Raw genomic sequence first — 15,436 nt, forward strand, 5'->3', positions numbered from 1 at the left:
GCTAAGATACCTTTTAACAGGGTATTGTTTATTTTAGGCAATGACCTTGCTGGTGGAGAAATGTTTACACTGCCAGACATTGTAAATGAACACACTGAATATTCTGCTCCCAATGAAGAATTACTCTGTTTCCTGCTTGTAGAGGTTTCTCATTTTATAATTAGCTCAAGAACACTGATTATATAGCCAACTAGGGATTAGACAGACACTTCAGCATGTCTTAAAACACATAATTTTGGCCTTCCAATAAGTCTGATTAAGTCTGATTTGTGTTGCATGTGTCTGCTTGTTGGAAAGGCAAACTAGGTCATTCCTTCTGCTCCTCTTTGTCCCATAGTTGCAATAAGAGAACTGTTTGAATGTCTTTGTGTTCCCATAGGAACTAAGGGTACCTTGTCCAAAGCTGTACTATACTGTTACGAATGGCCACCCTCCTGACGTCCCTGTTTCCATGTTTCCTTGTGTCTGTTTTCCTTTGGTTCCATTTTCTCCGTCCCTCATTTGGTTTTCCACACCTGTCCCTCATTTTTGGTCTTGTTAAGTTAATGTATTTAAACCCTGTCTTGCTACCTGTGTGTTTGTGGTTCATTGCATGTGAATGAATGGATGTGAGCTTTGTACTCTTAGTCTTCATGGTATGCCTAGCCTTGGTGTTTGTTAGTCTCAGAGTTCTTCCTCATGTCTGTTATAGAGCCTGTTTTCCCTGTTTGTGTTCGTGTGTTTTTGTTGATCATGTATCCCCATGCTCTCCATGTTGGCTCTATGACCCTGGACTGTAATACCAACTCTGATTTTGGATTTGCACACAATAAATCTTGCTCTTCTCTGCACGTGTCCGCTTTCTTACCGCTCAACATTACAACAACATACAAAAGTAATAATAATGAATAGAAATGTACGTCTTGCTGGATGACACATGCACTGACATATACAAACATCTGGTTGGTGTAATTATTTCTGTCTTGTCAAAACTACCACTTTAGAAAAGCTAAATGCATACAGCATACACTTACATTGTCATATATAAAATGGATGCTTAGGTTCTGCCCTGAATTTGTGAGATGAGATATAAATATAATTACATTTACTCAGGAATGATGCAGTAAAATCTCAAATTTGCCACAGCAGTTAAAAGTGCCTTTAATATCATAAGGAAAGAAAAGGATATTTAACATTATAGAAACTTTCATAACTCAGAACATATAGTACTTACATGTACTTTTTGTTTCATATATTGAAGAAATGTTGATTTGGCAAAACTCCTGCTTAAGGTTTCTTTCACTTCTTTTGTTCGTATACAGTAAATAAGTGGATTAACTAAAGGAGGCAGCAGGCTGTACAAGAGAATAACTAGTATTTGCATGTCTGCACTGAAGCTGACTCCAATATATGGGACCAAATAATTAAAAAACCTGGGAAAAAAGAAAAGGACAATTATGATCAGCTGAGAGCTGCAGGTGGACAGAGTCTTCAGCCGCCCATGAGTGGATGAGATTCGAAGAACGGCCAAAATAATAGCACCATATGAGAACAAAATGAAAGGCAACGGGAAAAGCAACACAATCATAGCAAAAACAAATGCTGGAAAACCATAAGGGGTTCTGTCAGTGCATGCAAGTTTTGTGATAGATACATGATCACAGTAGCAATTGATAATTGTGTTAGCACTACAGTAAGGAAGAGGATATGCCCTAATTACCATCATTAAAACACAAGACTGTGCCAACAACCAGGCTGTGGCACATAAGATAAAGATGGTTGAGTCTTTCACAATATTCGTATACTGGAGGGGACTGCAGACTGCCACATATCTATCGAATGCCATTACTCCCAGCACAAGTCCATTAACTAAAGCAAAATAATGCACAAAATACATTTGAATAAAGCAACCTAAAAATGAGATGCTTCCATCATTAAACCAATACCTTGCAATAATCTTTGGTAAAGTAGTGGTACTAAATAATACATCACACACAGAAAGATTCATAATTATAAAATACATGGGTTTTTGAAGACTCTTTTCTCTTGCAAGCAAGATTAGAAATAATCCATTCCCTGCCAAGATGCACACATAAACAAGAAACATAACTGTAGCTACAAGGCCATAGTAGTTAGGGTGAAGTCCAGGAAAACCTGCAATGATAAAATTCTTCACAGAGGTAATATTTCCTTCAGGCATGATGGTCAAGAGGGAAGAACAGTTGTTGAAGCCTGATGCACAGAAAGAATTAATTTAAAATAAATTAGGGACTTGTATATATTTTATAAAAATGCATATTATTTCAATTTGACAACTTTTGCATTCATATAATATAGATCATAAAACTGATTCCAAAAAGAAGAAATAAATGTTTCTATTTCACACACACAAAAATGTATTTCAATAAGGAAAATACCTCTGAACAGGAATAGCTCAAATCTAGACTAAAAAGGACTGTCAAGAAACAGGAGTCTGCAAAGACTAGGCTTAATTTGTGTCCAGGAAACTAGGCCTACCATTTTATAAGCAAGGATTTTGATGGTAAAATGTACCTCATTCTAAATAAATAAATAAATAAAGTTTGTTAATTAGGCAAATCACTTGAAATTTGAAAACAAATCACATCACATACCTCTCCAATCTAGTTCCTAACTGCAATGAACATGCTACAACACAATTATTTCCAACAACAGAGCCATTGTCTATTGAGCTTCAAGTCTTCCTTTAGTGGTAGCATGCGGTCTATATAACACCTCTTTATACCTATCAATGACGTCCTCTGTTGAAATCGTAGCGTGATACATATTCATACTTTTACTTCAGGGAGGAATAGAGGATTTTGGGCACAATCTAGAAGACTAATAAGATTGTACATACTGACTTTTTTACAGATTAAGTGATTTAATTAAGTACAATACTTGTGCAAACTACAAATTATAGGCTTTAAAGATGCCCTGTAAGGCATTTTTCAGCATTTTGAATTGTTCTCTGATGTCTACATAGAAGGTATGTGCTTTTGGTCAGGGCAAAAAAATGCACAGGTGTGATTTTACATGCCTATTTGCAACTCTGTGATTTGGTCCTAGAATAATACATGATATGTATTTAAAATTTCTTTGGTGGGCTCATGTATGATCGATAAGCCCTGCTCTGATTGGCTGGTTTACAGCAAGGCATCGTGATGACTCACACAGAATCAACAGATCAAAATCAATCGTTTGCTAACTGTGAAAAATGATCCATGGAAAGTTTAGACATTCAGCCATATGGTTGAGCCTCCTTCAGACAGTATTATATAGATAGACGAAAATATTCTATTGCATGTGTTGCTGGTGTCTGTCTCTTCAAGATAACTGTTTCCAGGTGAGGCAACCAGGCTGGCACTTAGAACAGTAATGCTGATGGTTTCTTATCTGTTGGCTTTGTGGGTCACTGTTCATGGGCAGTGTGAGTCAGGGGAGGTCATGGCATCAACTACCACCATCGGAGAATCATGCATGAGCTAACCCAGAACAGCTGGCCACTCTTCCAGGTGCTAAAACCAATGCATCAGTGCAATTTGCCTGCACCTTAGTTCCTCTCAAGGTTTCTTTCTCATGCTTTCAGGGAGTTTTCCCTTGCCACTGTTGCCTTGGCATTCTCATTAGGGCCTTGACCTGGATTCTACATAAATATATTTATCATTACAGACTGCTGAAGACATTACAACACAGCATGTCAGAAACAATTCCAGGATCATGGATATGTTTGGTCACTTCCTGTAATAACTGAAATCGATCCTATTATCTAGTCAGTAACCCTACCCCATCAAGCAGCAACACAGTGCTTTGCATCTAAGATTCTTTTAATCAAATGCATTACTAATTAGAAGAGGTAACCCTAGCACAGTGAAATCATTTACTCCACCAATTTTGTATTATTTAAACTGTGTTGTAGCAGTCTTTGATATTTATTTTAGCTGGGATTTTGAATACTCATTTCATCCCAGTTCTAACTGGGTGTCACGATTAGTCTCTCCCAGGTTCCATGTTCCATGTTTTCCCTGTCGTGTGTATTTTAGTTCCATGCCATAGTTTAGTTTTCTGTCATTTGATTTTCCACACCTGTCTCTCGTTTAGTTCATGTATTTAAACCCTGCATTGTGGTCTTGGCTGTTCATTGTTTATTTGTTTACATAGGCGTGTCTTTGAATCCGCGTGTTTATGTTTATTCGAATGGTTGCGTTTCTGTGTTTGGTGAATGTTATTGAAAGCCCATATATGTATGTATTAAGTTTGTAAACCGTGCCTTTGTGTTTATCCTAGAATTTGCGTTTCCTAGCCTTTGTTATAGCCTGCTTCCCCTGTTTGCCTTCGTGTGTTTTGTTCATTTGATAATATATCCTCCAAATAGGCTCTGTGACCTTGGACCGTTATAACAACTCTGATTTTGGATTTGCCTACAATAAATCTCGCTCTTCTCCGCACATGCGTCTGCCTCCTCACCACTCACCATTACACTGGGCAGCTGTAAAAATTTCCAAGTCTTGAGAAGCAATTCCAGGCCAAGTCTAAGAAGGCTGATGTGTCTTATTGGATCAAAATTTGATTCAGTACACTTATTTTGATTAGAAGATATTTTTTAAATTTAAAACATTTTTTAAAATTTTCATCTACAGTAACATTGAAATATCGATATATTAGCATATTGACATATTAGCACATTTAATAATAGAAATATTGAAAATATTTATGTGTAATGGAAATGTACACAAATGAAAACATATTACATGATTACATTATATTCCATATTTACTGACTGGACAAAATCTTATATATTAACAGTCAGAACAATAATTGCATATTAAAAAAAGAAAAATTCTAAAAAAAAAATAAAATACCTGCAAGTATATATCTTATGTCCACTGCAGTGGTGAACTGAAAGCATTTTATTTTCATCTTAATGGTGCTTTCAGTTGACTGAGACTAATTTTTCTTATTTTCATTATTAAAGATTCTCTAATTTGTTTGGTTTGGAAACAGAATATTATTGGATTGACAAGAGGGGGAAACAGACTATACCACATGCTCACTATAATGCGAATATCGACATTCATTTGAACTGTTAAATCGGTAACATAAGCAGTACACCTGGGCAGATAGTAAAGACATATGATAATAAGCTGGGGGCTACACGTGGGCTCTTTTCATAAGACACAAATGCAATAATGAAAATGTTTCCCCCTACAAGTGTGAGATAAATGAAGAGGAGAAGGGTTCCAACTGCTGTGTAATATTCTGGAAGGAGTCCTGGAAATCCAAGGAGGAAGAATTCTGTAATTGTCGTGGAATTTGTAAAGTGGTCCATGACTTTCAAAATGTTCCAAAACCACCTGTTAAAACACTCACTGCAATTTTAAAAGGGAAACGGAAGATTGTATCATGTTTTGATAATATAACTAATTATTACATTATTATAAAACATAGATATTACATAACCAATTAAACACAACTAAAGATTAAGTCAAATCGAAAAGCAAGTTCATATAATGCATATAAATCATATAATGCAATTGCAGAATTAATAATCTATTAAGGTTTGACTTCATGTAAAAAGCAAACTAGCCAACTGATTATAGCAAAAATATTTTTATTTTTTCTTTGTAAATACCACTTAAAACCCATTACATGTATTCCCCCATAATTAACATAAATTAGAAGTTATAGAAAGCAATGCTTCCTTGCCTCAGTGTATGCTAGAGAGTAGCTGTAAGTATGAAAGCTGTGGCCACACTAGTGGTACCCATGTGAGAACAACTCTAAAGCGTCAGTTTATAAATGCACATCGAAGACAAGAAAGGCCAACTATGCTTGATGTATGATCTGACGTGTGTCTTTGTTCCCTGCCCTCCTGTTTAGTCAACTAAACAAAAAGTGGTGGTGTTCCCTCAGGGGCACTCAGGAAGCAAAAAGATCAAATCTGTTGGTTTTCTAATACTTCTCTCAATAGCGATGACAAATAGTGAAAATGAGCTCAATATGGGCAGAAAAACAGCCAGCTGTGGAAAGCACTGAAGTAACCCTCCTCTTGTTGAATTTATACCAAAATAAACTGAGGCTAATTGAGGCCAAAAGAGAATGTATCACGACATTAAAAAATAATGCCTTATGTTTTCTACAATGATTCTGTAAAATTAGTAAATAAAATTGATTGTTGGAAATTTTGCATGTGTTAACACTATACTATGACCAAAATACATTTTTTGAGGTTACAGTGTCGCTGAAGCAGCGACAATATTGTCAGCATCTTGTTTGTTCTGGGATACCTTTGAGTTTTGATATTTTTCTAACATAATAAATAATATAATAAACATTCTAAGTAATATAATAAACATTATATCATACCACCTGTAAAAATTGCGCTGTATATTTTTTTACACACACAAAAAATATTTTGTGTCAGATAATTGCACCACAGCCCAATTTCAACTTCATTATAGTACTTTCAGTGTCAAAACCAAAAATGCCGAATTCAACATACTAGGTATTGATTGACCCATTGCAACGTCTCTCTTTTGGTTGTGCTTATGTAATTATGGATTCCCTTCCTTTGTCTTGGCCTGGTTTGCATTTCTGTGTTCTTCATTTATTTAGGTAATGTCTATTTGTGTTTCATCTGTGTTCAAGCAAAAGCTCCCATTGTTACTAATGTTAATCTATTAGGCTCCTTCATTCTTTGTTTTACTTCCATTTATAGTCACACGTATGAAACCTTGTTAGTGTTTTCTTGTTTGGCCTCCTTGTTTAGTTGTTATCCTGCAAACCATTATTCTCTTCTCTTTTGTGTTTTGTGTTTCTTATTAAACTCACTCCTTTTTATTCATTTCCTACTGTCATTTAGTCATGGCTTCATGTCATATATCGGACTCTGACTTTCTATACTTTCTCATACGAGGCGATTGTTCGCACTCAAGCTAACCTACATTATACCCTTACATCAAACCTATGCAAACTAACAAAGAGAATGCTCAAGAATAGGCTGAACTATTTCCATAATGTAGGGGCTTCTGTCTCCATGTCAAAGCAGATTTAGAAGAGGTTGTACTTTGAATACTGCCCCATGCCTGTCTGGCCCAAGTCAATAAGGCAGCACTTGTACAGAATTGTTTTGATATTGAAAATGTTTATGATATGGAAAATAAGGATAACAAGTGAAAGGACATTTTATATGTTTATCTTATTTTTATTCATGCTATTTTCATTTACATTGATATATACCCCAAAAAACTATAAAATGCCACATCCTGAGTTTGTGAACTATGCATTTGTCATTACTGGTACAGCCAGCATAGCTAGGACCCAAATTGTGATATTTATTGGACAACAGATTTATTCATCATCAATCTTTGCGCCACTAAATATGTTTATATGAATCTGTCACATACGTCCACTGACGCCTGTCTCCAATGCTTCCACTGGCTTCTCATGCCAACTGATACAGAGAGTGTGACCTGCTTCACCCCTGCAGGGTGAGGTCAAAATAAATATATAACAAAGCCATCAGTAATTACTGACAATAAGAAATATTAGCCCTAATCTACTCATATTCACTTGCTGTTGATATATTTCATTAGTCCTGAAGTGTCCTGTGATACCAACTGTGAAGACACATATTATTAGCAGAACAATCATTTGTTAAAATTCAGGGTTTGACAAAAAAATCCTAAAATTTAGACATAAAATATAAAGAAATATATAATTGCTCACTGATGAAGCAAATTGTTAAATTTTCCTGGGCTCTCCACACAAAAACATTATTCATTTTGCCCATTATATTCAGGCTATAGAGACATTTTCAGTGACATACTGAATGCAAATAATGTGTTTTGATTCAAATGATATTGCGTTCCATTGTAAAGTGGAGACAGGCTGGGGAGTATGTGATGTGTAAACAGTTTCCTAGAATATTAATGTCTCTGAGTGTATTGGAAATCTGGCTTACCAGTGTGCGTCTTGCTCTTATACATGAAAACATCTTACAACTTCCAGAGTTCTTGCAATATGTTTACAGTTATGCATCCTTGAATCATCAGTGTATAGCAGATACATGCAGGTTTGGCTTTAGAAATTGAATTAACATTGTTCTGGCTAAATGTTTGGTTAAGGCTTTTTTCACTTCTTTGGTCCTTATACAGTAGATGAATGGATTGATCATGGGTGGCACCAGGCTGTATAGTAGAATAACTAGTATTTGTATGTCAGAACTGAACATTAGACCAGTGAAGGAGGCAAAATAATTAAAACACCTGGGTAGAAAGAAGAGGGCAGTTATGATGAGCTGGGAACTGCAGGTCGACAGAGTCTTTATCCACCCTTGATTGGTTGAGATTCGAAGGTCAACCTTAACAATAGAGCCATAGGAAAACAAAATAAAAACCAAAGGTACAAGCAACACAAACATAGATGAAATTAAAGCTGCAAGGCCATAGGGCGTCCTGTCAGTGCAAGCAAGCCTTGTGATGGATACATGATCACAGTAGCAATGGATGATTGTGTTAGTACTACAGTAAGGAAGAGGATATGCTCTGATTACCATCACTAAGATACATGGCACTGCCAGCAACCAAGCTATGATACATAAAATAAAAACAGTGGAGTCTTTGACAATAATAGCATACCTGAGTGGATTGCAGACTGCTATGTATCTATCAAAGGCCATTATTCCTAGCACAAATGCAATAACTGAACCTGTATAGTGCACAAAATGCATCTGAATAAAGTAACCTAAGAATGAGATGCTGCCATCATTGAACCAATACTTTGTTATAATCTTTGGTATGGTGGTAGTGCTAAATAGTACATCACACACAGAAAGATTTATGATGATATAATACATGGGTTTTTGAAGACTTTTTTCCCATGCAAATAATGTAAGAAATGTTCCATTCCCTACCAAGATGCACATATAAACAATGAACATGACAGCAGATACAAGGCCGTAGTAGTTATGGTGAAGTCCAGGAAAACCTACAATTGTAAAATTCTTCAGAGTGGTGATGTTTCCTTCAGGCATGGTCAGGTGGAGGCACTGATTTGCTGAGAACTGATGCAAAATATTAATAATAATAATAATAATAATAACTTAAACAAGCAATAATGTTTGTGAGAAGAAGAACATAGACTTATTGAAGTTTGGACATTTTATAAAGGAGATCTTAGATATTGCAAAGATTGCAAGATATTGTTGGATATCGCAAATAGACAGTAGGTGTGTGTATTTTACAATTTAAATAAAAATATTGTATGAGGGGAAAAAAAAACCATTCCAAATAAACATTTGACAGGTGATTTTAAAATGTACACCCATTCAATTATAATCTTTGTCAGTAAAGCATATAACTTGGAGCTCTACCTTGCTTGTATAGTTTTCAGAAACATGCTGCATATTAAAACTTTAAAGGAACAAAAGGTGCCATTTGTTGGGTAGTTTCAACTCATCTTTTAGGTGCAGTCTACCCTCTTCTGGAAGACACTGTCGGCAAAAGTGAAATCATCAGTTATACCTACTCTGGACCTCCCCTATTATCATGTGACACATTACTGTTTGTGAGAGTTTTCAAAGCTCAGCTTAGGGCTTTAATGTCATAATCACTCATACCCTGACCAGCTCAAGGACCGGATACAGGTTAGTAAGTGCTGCAGGCATCACCCTTCATTGAGCAGCCCAGTATATTAATCAGTGATTGTTTGGACAGGACAGGGTTATTCCTAGCACACAGTCTGGCAGGATATACAAGGATGTTTGTTCCTGCCAGATCAAAGTAAAATACCCAGGAAGGTGTATTTTTTTTTTTTTTTTACTGACTACCAAGATAACCAGAATAATACTGAGGAAACACTAATTATAAGTAGCAGAGGTAATGAGTCCTTATATTCCACAGGTGAGCATAATTAGAATCTATGGCATTCAGTCTGTATTCTGTGGAGGATGACCTCTGGTTGTGAGAGACAAAAGAGTCTCAGCTGTTGGCATACTTGACAGAGAAGAGGCAGTTGGAGGCCTGGTGCAAGTAAAAAAAAAATCTATCTCTGAATGTCAGTAAGACAAAAGTGATGACTGTAGACATTAGCAGGACATTAGAAGTGCTTCACATCTCCCTGCACATAAGCAGTACTTACACACAGTCTCTCAAGATTCTTCAACATTTCCTTCTTAGTAAAAAAAGCTCAAAAGCATAATTAAGAGCATTCTGGCTTGTAGCATTACTGCTATGGCAACTGGTTCCTCTCAGACAAGAAACCACTGCATTGAATCATAAAGAATACTCCAGTGTTTGATTTGGTTGTCTTGCCATCAACATACTGAGCATCCAAATGCAAGTCCACTAGACTCATGAATACTTTCTTCCCACAGGCAGTAAGACTCCTGAACAGATCTGCCAAAAAGGCATTTGCAATTTTCAAACTCCTACCTCAGATCTACTCTTTTTCCACTCATAAATTTGCACCTAGTCCCTTTACATCTAAGATGGATCTTTGCTCATTTTAATCTGTACACATTGCCTGTGCCTCTGACAATGGTTAATCTGTTAAATGATTAAATTATACCAACTATCAGCACTCACTGTATAATACATAAAAAATAGCAATGCACCATCCCACTACCTATTGCCTTTTGAAGAACCCTTCTGAGATAGAGAAGTTGATCCAAGCCCAGGTTATTCATTAAGTTTATTTAGCAGACATTTACCAAGGAGACATCAACTAGTAGTGAATCTCACACTACCTGGTTGCCAACAATGAGAAAAGTTCTCATCTTTCATCTGGTGATATTAACCTACATTAATGTCACTATAATCACCAGTGTTAAACCAATTATAACAATACAATTATAACTACACATACATAAAATTTTATTAAATTGTATAACTACCAATGTGATTTGATTACCACACTCAACAAATCTTGCTGGTATGCCGGTATTACAACCCTGGCATCAGAGTACGAATTGTGGCAGAGGTCTTGTCAGGATTGCCTGGTGGAAGGTCTATCCATGAGTTGACTGTAGAGCATCACATTTGGTTTAAATATACTTAAATACATATGTTTCTTACACCATATTCTGATCAAAAATAGTGCCCTGTTATTCCACAGTGGATATACAGTAGACTGCAAATGGTGGACCTGTGATGATGGGCCACAAATGCTATTTACCCAGACCTTTGTTTGTATGAACCCATGGAGATAGCTGGCTATAATTACAATTTTAAAACCTAAAACAAATAGTTTTTCTGTTCTACCAATTGTTTTGATTTTAATTCTGTGATAAGTCAATTGTTTTTGACGTTAAATAGTAATTCACCATTCAGAATTCAGTGTGAAATGTCTAAGTGAAGAAGAGTGTAAAGAGTGTATAAGTCAAAGATGTTTTTTTCTGTGGATGCTAAATGAAAGCATCCTAAACGTTCATATCACTGAAAAGCTTTCCTAATATTTCAGCACTACTTCTTGTGGTGATGTAAATGCAAAGTATACACAGAACAAAAAATGCCCAAACATGCATATAAAAACTTATCAATGCATCAAATACTGAATGAAAGATTACAGCAATCTTCATGAAATCAATCAAATATATTAATCTATAAAAATCCTAATTTTATGGAATGGCCCTGAAACTCCTTTGTCTTAGCTAACCTTCTCATATGTTTATCACTAAATGCTTCTCTTTTCTTTTATTGTTTTAGTACCGCTTGTGCTAAATGTGTGTTCACTTTGTTTAAACTTAATACAGAAGTCAACACTAAACACCTGACCAGATGCTCTTCTCTGGCACCCAGCAGTGTCTTCCTGATGCATCTATTTGCTGCCTCCACTGGCTGAGCTATGCAGTGTGGCAGCAGACTCCCCACTGTCTACCCCAGGACTCTGGGTACCCCTCTACTGTCTACCCCAGCACTCTGGGTACCCCTCTACTGTCTACCCCAGCACTCTGGGTACCCCTCTACTGTCTACCCCAGGACTCTGGGTACCCCGCTACTGTCTACCCCAGAACTCAGACCCTTCAGCAGACATTTATGGTCTCCACAGCCCCATGTCCCAGAACTTGACTCACCTTGCCATCCCATTGTAGCATGGTGTCTTTGTACCTATTATACCTCTAAATCACATCTTCAGTCCATCTCAAACTGGACCAGAGTCAGCCTTAAAAACCAAGGTAAGGGAATCCCCTTCTCTACCTCTGAGGTAAATACCATCTGATGCATTGCTTAGGGCCACATGCCACAAGCAGCCCAGCCTGCCTGCTAGTTGCCATAGGTACATAATCCCAGCTCTTTACTCTCCCCCTTTATGGGTTGGTCTGTTCCCTGTTTACTCAACATATGCAACATTTCTATTATTTAAGCGCCTCATGTTTCTAAGACTGTTAAAGTTTGATCTGTTGTCCTTCATTGTCACAGATTGCTCTAAACGTGCATGCCCTTGGTATACTGCTTCTCCTGAGTACTACTATCTAGCACATGTTACAGCACTCGACTCCAACAACTCCAAGGCCTCACATCTGCTGTTGACACCTTGGGCCAAATTCATAATACATACTGCTAGATTTAACATGGTGTTAATGGCAAGTATGGCTGCAGTAATCCTACTATTGCAACTGCAATAGTAGGATTACACAGAAGAAGATGACTTGTTTGAGCAGAATCTCAGAATGCCACACAGTCAGAGACACTGTCATTAAATCAGTTTATAATGTTCTTTGTCCTTCCTATGAGTCACTTACTATAGTGGAACGTCAAAAACATGCCTTGTCTGACTAGCTGCACAGTAGAATGAATATATGACAAATTATGTATGCAAAAGAAAATGCAAAAAGGTGTTTTCTAGATGATTTAAAGGGTGAACTGGCAAAAATTAAAAGGATTTTTAGTCATCTTATTTATCCAAGTTCTTAAACAATCTTTTTCTGTACCCACTAAAGTTAGGTTCACCCTAAATAATTGAAAGAATGAACTTGGACCTCTGTATGTTCTAATTACAGACATTCACTCAACTGATCTATAGTGTGTCTACCTGTATAATAGTACATTAACAAATCATGGCATGGCCAAGTGTCACAGAACACTCCCCCCCCACGAGTCACGTGGTATGGCCTGCGGCGTGCAGGGGGTTTCACCATTGTTTGTAGCCACACCCTCCGTGATGGCACACACCTGTGCAGGGGTTGTTTGTCTGTCTATTTAAACCCCCACCTGTATGTGCCTCTTGGTTGGTCATTGTTACTGTTTCTGCTTCTGTTATTGTATATGTGTAGGCATTGTTACTGTTAGATGTCATTGTTCCTGGCAACACTGTTCGTCGTTATGTGTCAGTGCCACAAGTGTCATCAATGTTTTGTCTTATTAAACGTCTCACTAAATCAAGGAAGTCTGTGTGTCCTGTTCTGCGCCCTGTGGCACTCGGGCCGACGTTACACCAAGTCCCATGAATTCTGCAGTAAATGAACAACACAGTCTTATTTTACCATGGAATTGATTAGTCTGTCCATGATTGGCACTAAATAAAATGAAAAAAATTAATATAGGCCATCAGTGGAATTCTGACCCCCTCCACTGAACACAACAACTGAAGCATTGAAAGAGTTCAGTTGTTCTGTCTGTGGGCTAACTGGCTGACAAGGTTACAAATAATAAAATAATTGATAATTTTCTTCTTACAGTATAGGTGTTATCAAGAATCAATTGCATATAGTAGATATATGCACCTTTTGTTTAACAAATTGAAACAAAAATGAACTGGCTAAATTCTTGCTTAAGATTTTTTTCACTTCTTTGGTCCTTATACAGTAGATGAGTGGATTGATCATGGGTGGCAGCAGGCTGTATAACAGAATAACTAGTATTTGTATGTCAGGACTGAAGGTGATACCAATGTAAGGAGATAAATAATTAAAACACCTGGGTAGAAAGAAGAGGGCAATTATGATCAGCTGAGAGCTGCAGGTGGACAGAGTCTTCAGCCGTCCATGAGGAGTTGAGATTCGAAGGATGGCCAAAATAATAGCGCTATAGGAAAACAAAATAAAAGCCAAAGGGCAAAGCAACACAACCATCGCAAAAACAAATGCTGGAAAACCATAGGGGGTTCTGTCAGTGCATGCAAGTTTTGTGATAGATACATGATCACAGTAACAATTGATAATTGTGTTAGCACTACAGTAAGGAAGAGGGTATGTCCTAATTACCATCATTAAGACACATGGCTCAGCCAACAGCCAGGCTATTATACATAAAATAAAGATAGTGGAGTCTTTGACAATACTAGTATACCTGAGTGGATTGCAGACTGCTACATATCTATCAAATGCCATTATGCCTAGTACAAATGAGTTAACTGAACTTAAATAATGCACAAAATACATCTGAATAAAGCAGCCTAAAAACGAGATGCCTCCATCATTGAACCAATACCTAGCAATAATCTTTGGTAATGTGGTAGTGCTGAATAGTACATCACATACAACTAGATTTAAGATGATATAATACATTGGTTTTCTAAGACATTTTTCACTGGAAAATAATTTAAGAAATATTCCATTTCCTATCAAGATGCACATATAAACAAGGAACATAATGGCAGATACAATGCCGTAATAGTTGGTGTGAAGTCCAGGAAAACCTACAATTATAAAGTTCTTCACAGTGGTGATGTTTCCTTCAGACATGATGGTCAGATGACAGAAAGATTGACCTTGTACACAGAAAAAAACAAGCTCATGTTTATTCAAACTATACATTTTTATGAAGCAAACATTCTTTATGTATACTCAATATATAATGTAATTTTCTTATACTTAATTTTGGAAACTACAAAGTAATTTGTAAAATTTGAATGCTGAAAAACCTCATGAAATCTTACCTCTTTAGTTTTGTTCACAATGTAAGCAAACATGTTACTGCTGACAACATTCAGCAAACCATTTCTACTCTATATCTTTTGGATAGCTTCAGCAGTTTTTTATAGAGGCTGTAGTCTGTTTCCTTCCTTCTGACACTAACAGCCAAACTAAAATCATCCCTTTATAATCACTGTGGACTTTCCCTATTGACATTACCATGTGATACATATTCATGTTTGTAAACTTTAAATAAGTATTTCATGATAATTAAAGAAGGCATAAAGAAACAACACAGCCATGTAGAAAAGATGGGAATTTCCATAATTCCTAATAATGGGATATTACACATGGGAAACTTAGTGAGTGGTTTTAGGTGTGTTCCTTCTCCCAAACTTTATTTTTTCTTCAAAGAATTATCTATGGTAAGTAGCTGTTAATCAGGGAACTGAACATTAAAATGGATGAGAAACTCATTGGGCTCACTGGCTAAAGTCTGTGGTGACTCTTCTGTTACTCTTGCCAGCACAGCTGTGTCCAGATCTAGACCCCTGGCTCCAGACCGGGTCCAGGTTGCCAGATCTC

At 36.7% G+C, this 15,436-nt stretch overlaps 3 protein-coding genes across 3 annotated transcripts; all 3 read right to left on the minus strand.

Annotated features, from left to right (window-relative positions):
- Positions 1-1,186: 1,186 nt before the first annotated feature.
- On the minus strand, positions 1,187-2,179 carry LOC113569300 (olfactory receptor 2AT4-like). Its single transcript, XM_026997345.2, has one exon. It carries the CDS (start codon positions 2,177-2,179, stop codon positions 1,187-1,189), a length of 993 nt encoding a protein of 330 aa, XP_026853146.2.
- A 2,734-nt stretch (positions 2,180-4,913) lies between these two features.
- LOC118242554 (olfactory receptor 2AT4-like) lies at positions 4,914-9,031 on the minus strand. Its single transcript, XM_035534330.1, has 3 exons — positions 8,066-9,031; positions 5,207-5,268; positions 4,914-5,109 (listed from the first exon to the last, which is right to left on the minus strand). Exons 1-3 carry the CDS (start codon positions 9,029-9,031, stop codon positions 4,914-4,916), a joined length of 1,224 nt encoding a protein of 407 aa, XP_035390223.1.
- Positions 9,032-13,693: 4,662 nt separating this feature from the next.
- On the minus strand, positions 13,694-14,680 carry LOC113568981 (olfactory receptor 2AT4-like). The gene has a single exon (XM_035534099.1). It carries the CDS (start codon positions 14,678-14,680, stop codon positions 13,694-13,696), a length of 987 nt encoding a protein of 328 aa, XP_035389992.1.
- Positions 14,681-15,436: the final 756 nt, after the last annotated feature.

This window comes from Electrophorus electricus, chromosome 15, assembly GCF_013358815.1.
Source record: "Electrophorus electricus isolate fEleEle1 chromosome 15, fEleEle1.pri, whole genome shotgun sequence".
Taxonomy (NCBI): domain Eukaryota; kingdom Metazoa; phylum Chordata; class Actinopteri; order Gymnotiformes; family Gymnotidae; genus Electrophorus; species Electrophorus electricus.

What these genes read in the sequence shown, in the direction of transcription:
- LOC113569300 (XM_026997345.2), bottom strand. Translation starts at nt 2,179, where the DNA reads ATGCCTGAAGGAAATATTACCTCTGTGAAGAATTTTATCATTGCAGGT.
- LOC113568981 (XM_035534099.1), bottom strand. Translation starts at nt 14,680, where the DNA reads ATGTCTGAAGGAAACATCACCACTGTGAAGAACTTTATAATTGTAGGT.
- LOC118242554 (XM_035534330.1), bottom strand. Translation starts at nt 9,031, where the DNA reads ATGCCTGAAGGAAACATCACCACTCTGAAGAATTTTACAATTGTAGGT. An exon ending in TTCTAAAGCCAAACCTGCAT is followed by an intron (nt 5,269 to 8,065) that starts GTATCTGCTATA and finishes TTGGATTTCCAG; the next exon opens with GACTCCTTCCAGAATATTAC. An exon ending in TCTTCATTTATCTCACACTT is followed by an intron (nt 5,110 to 5,206) that starts GTAGGGGGAAAC and finishes CTATCTGCCCAG; the next exon opens with GTGTACTGCTTATGTTACCG.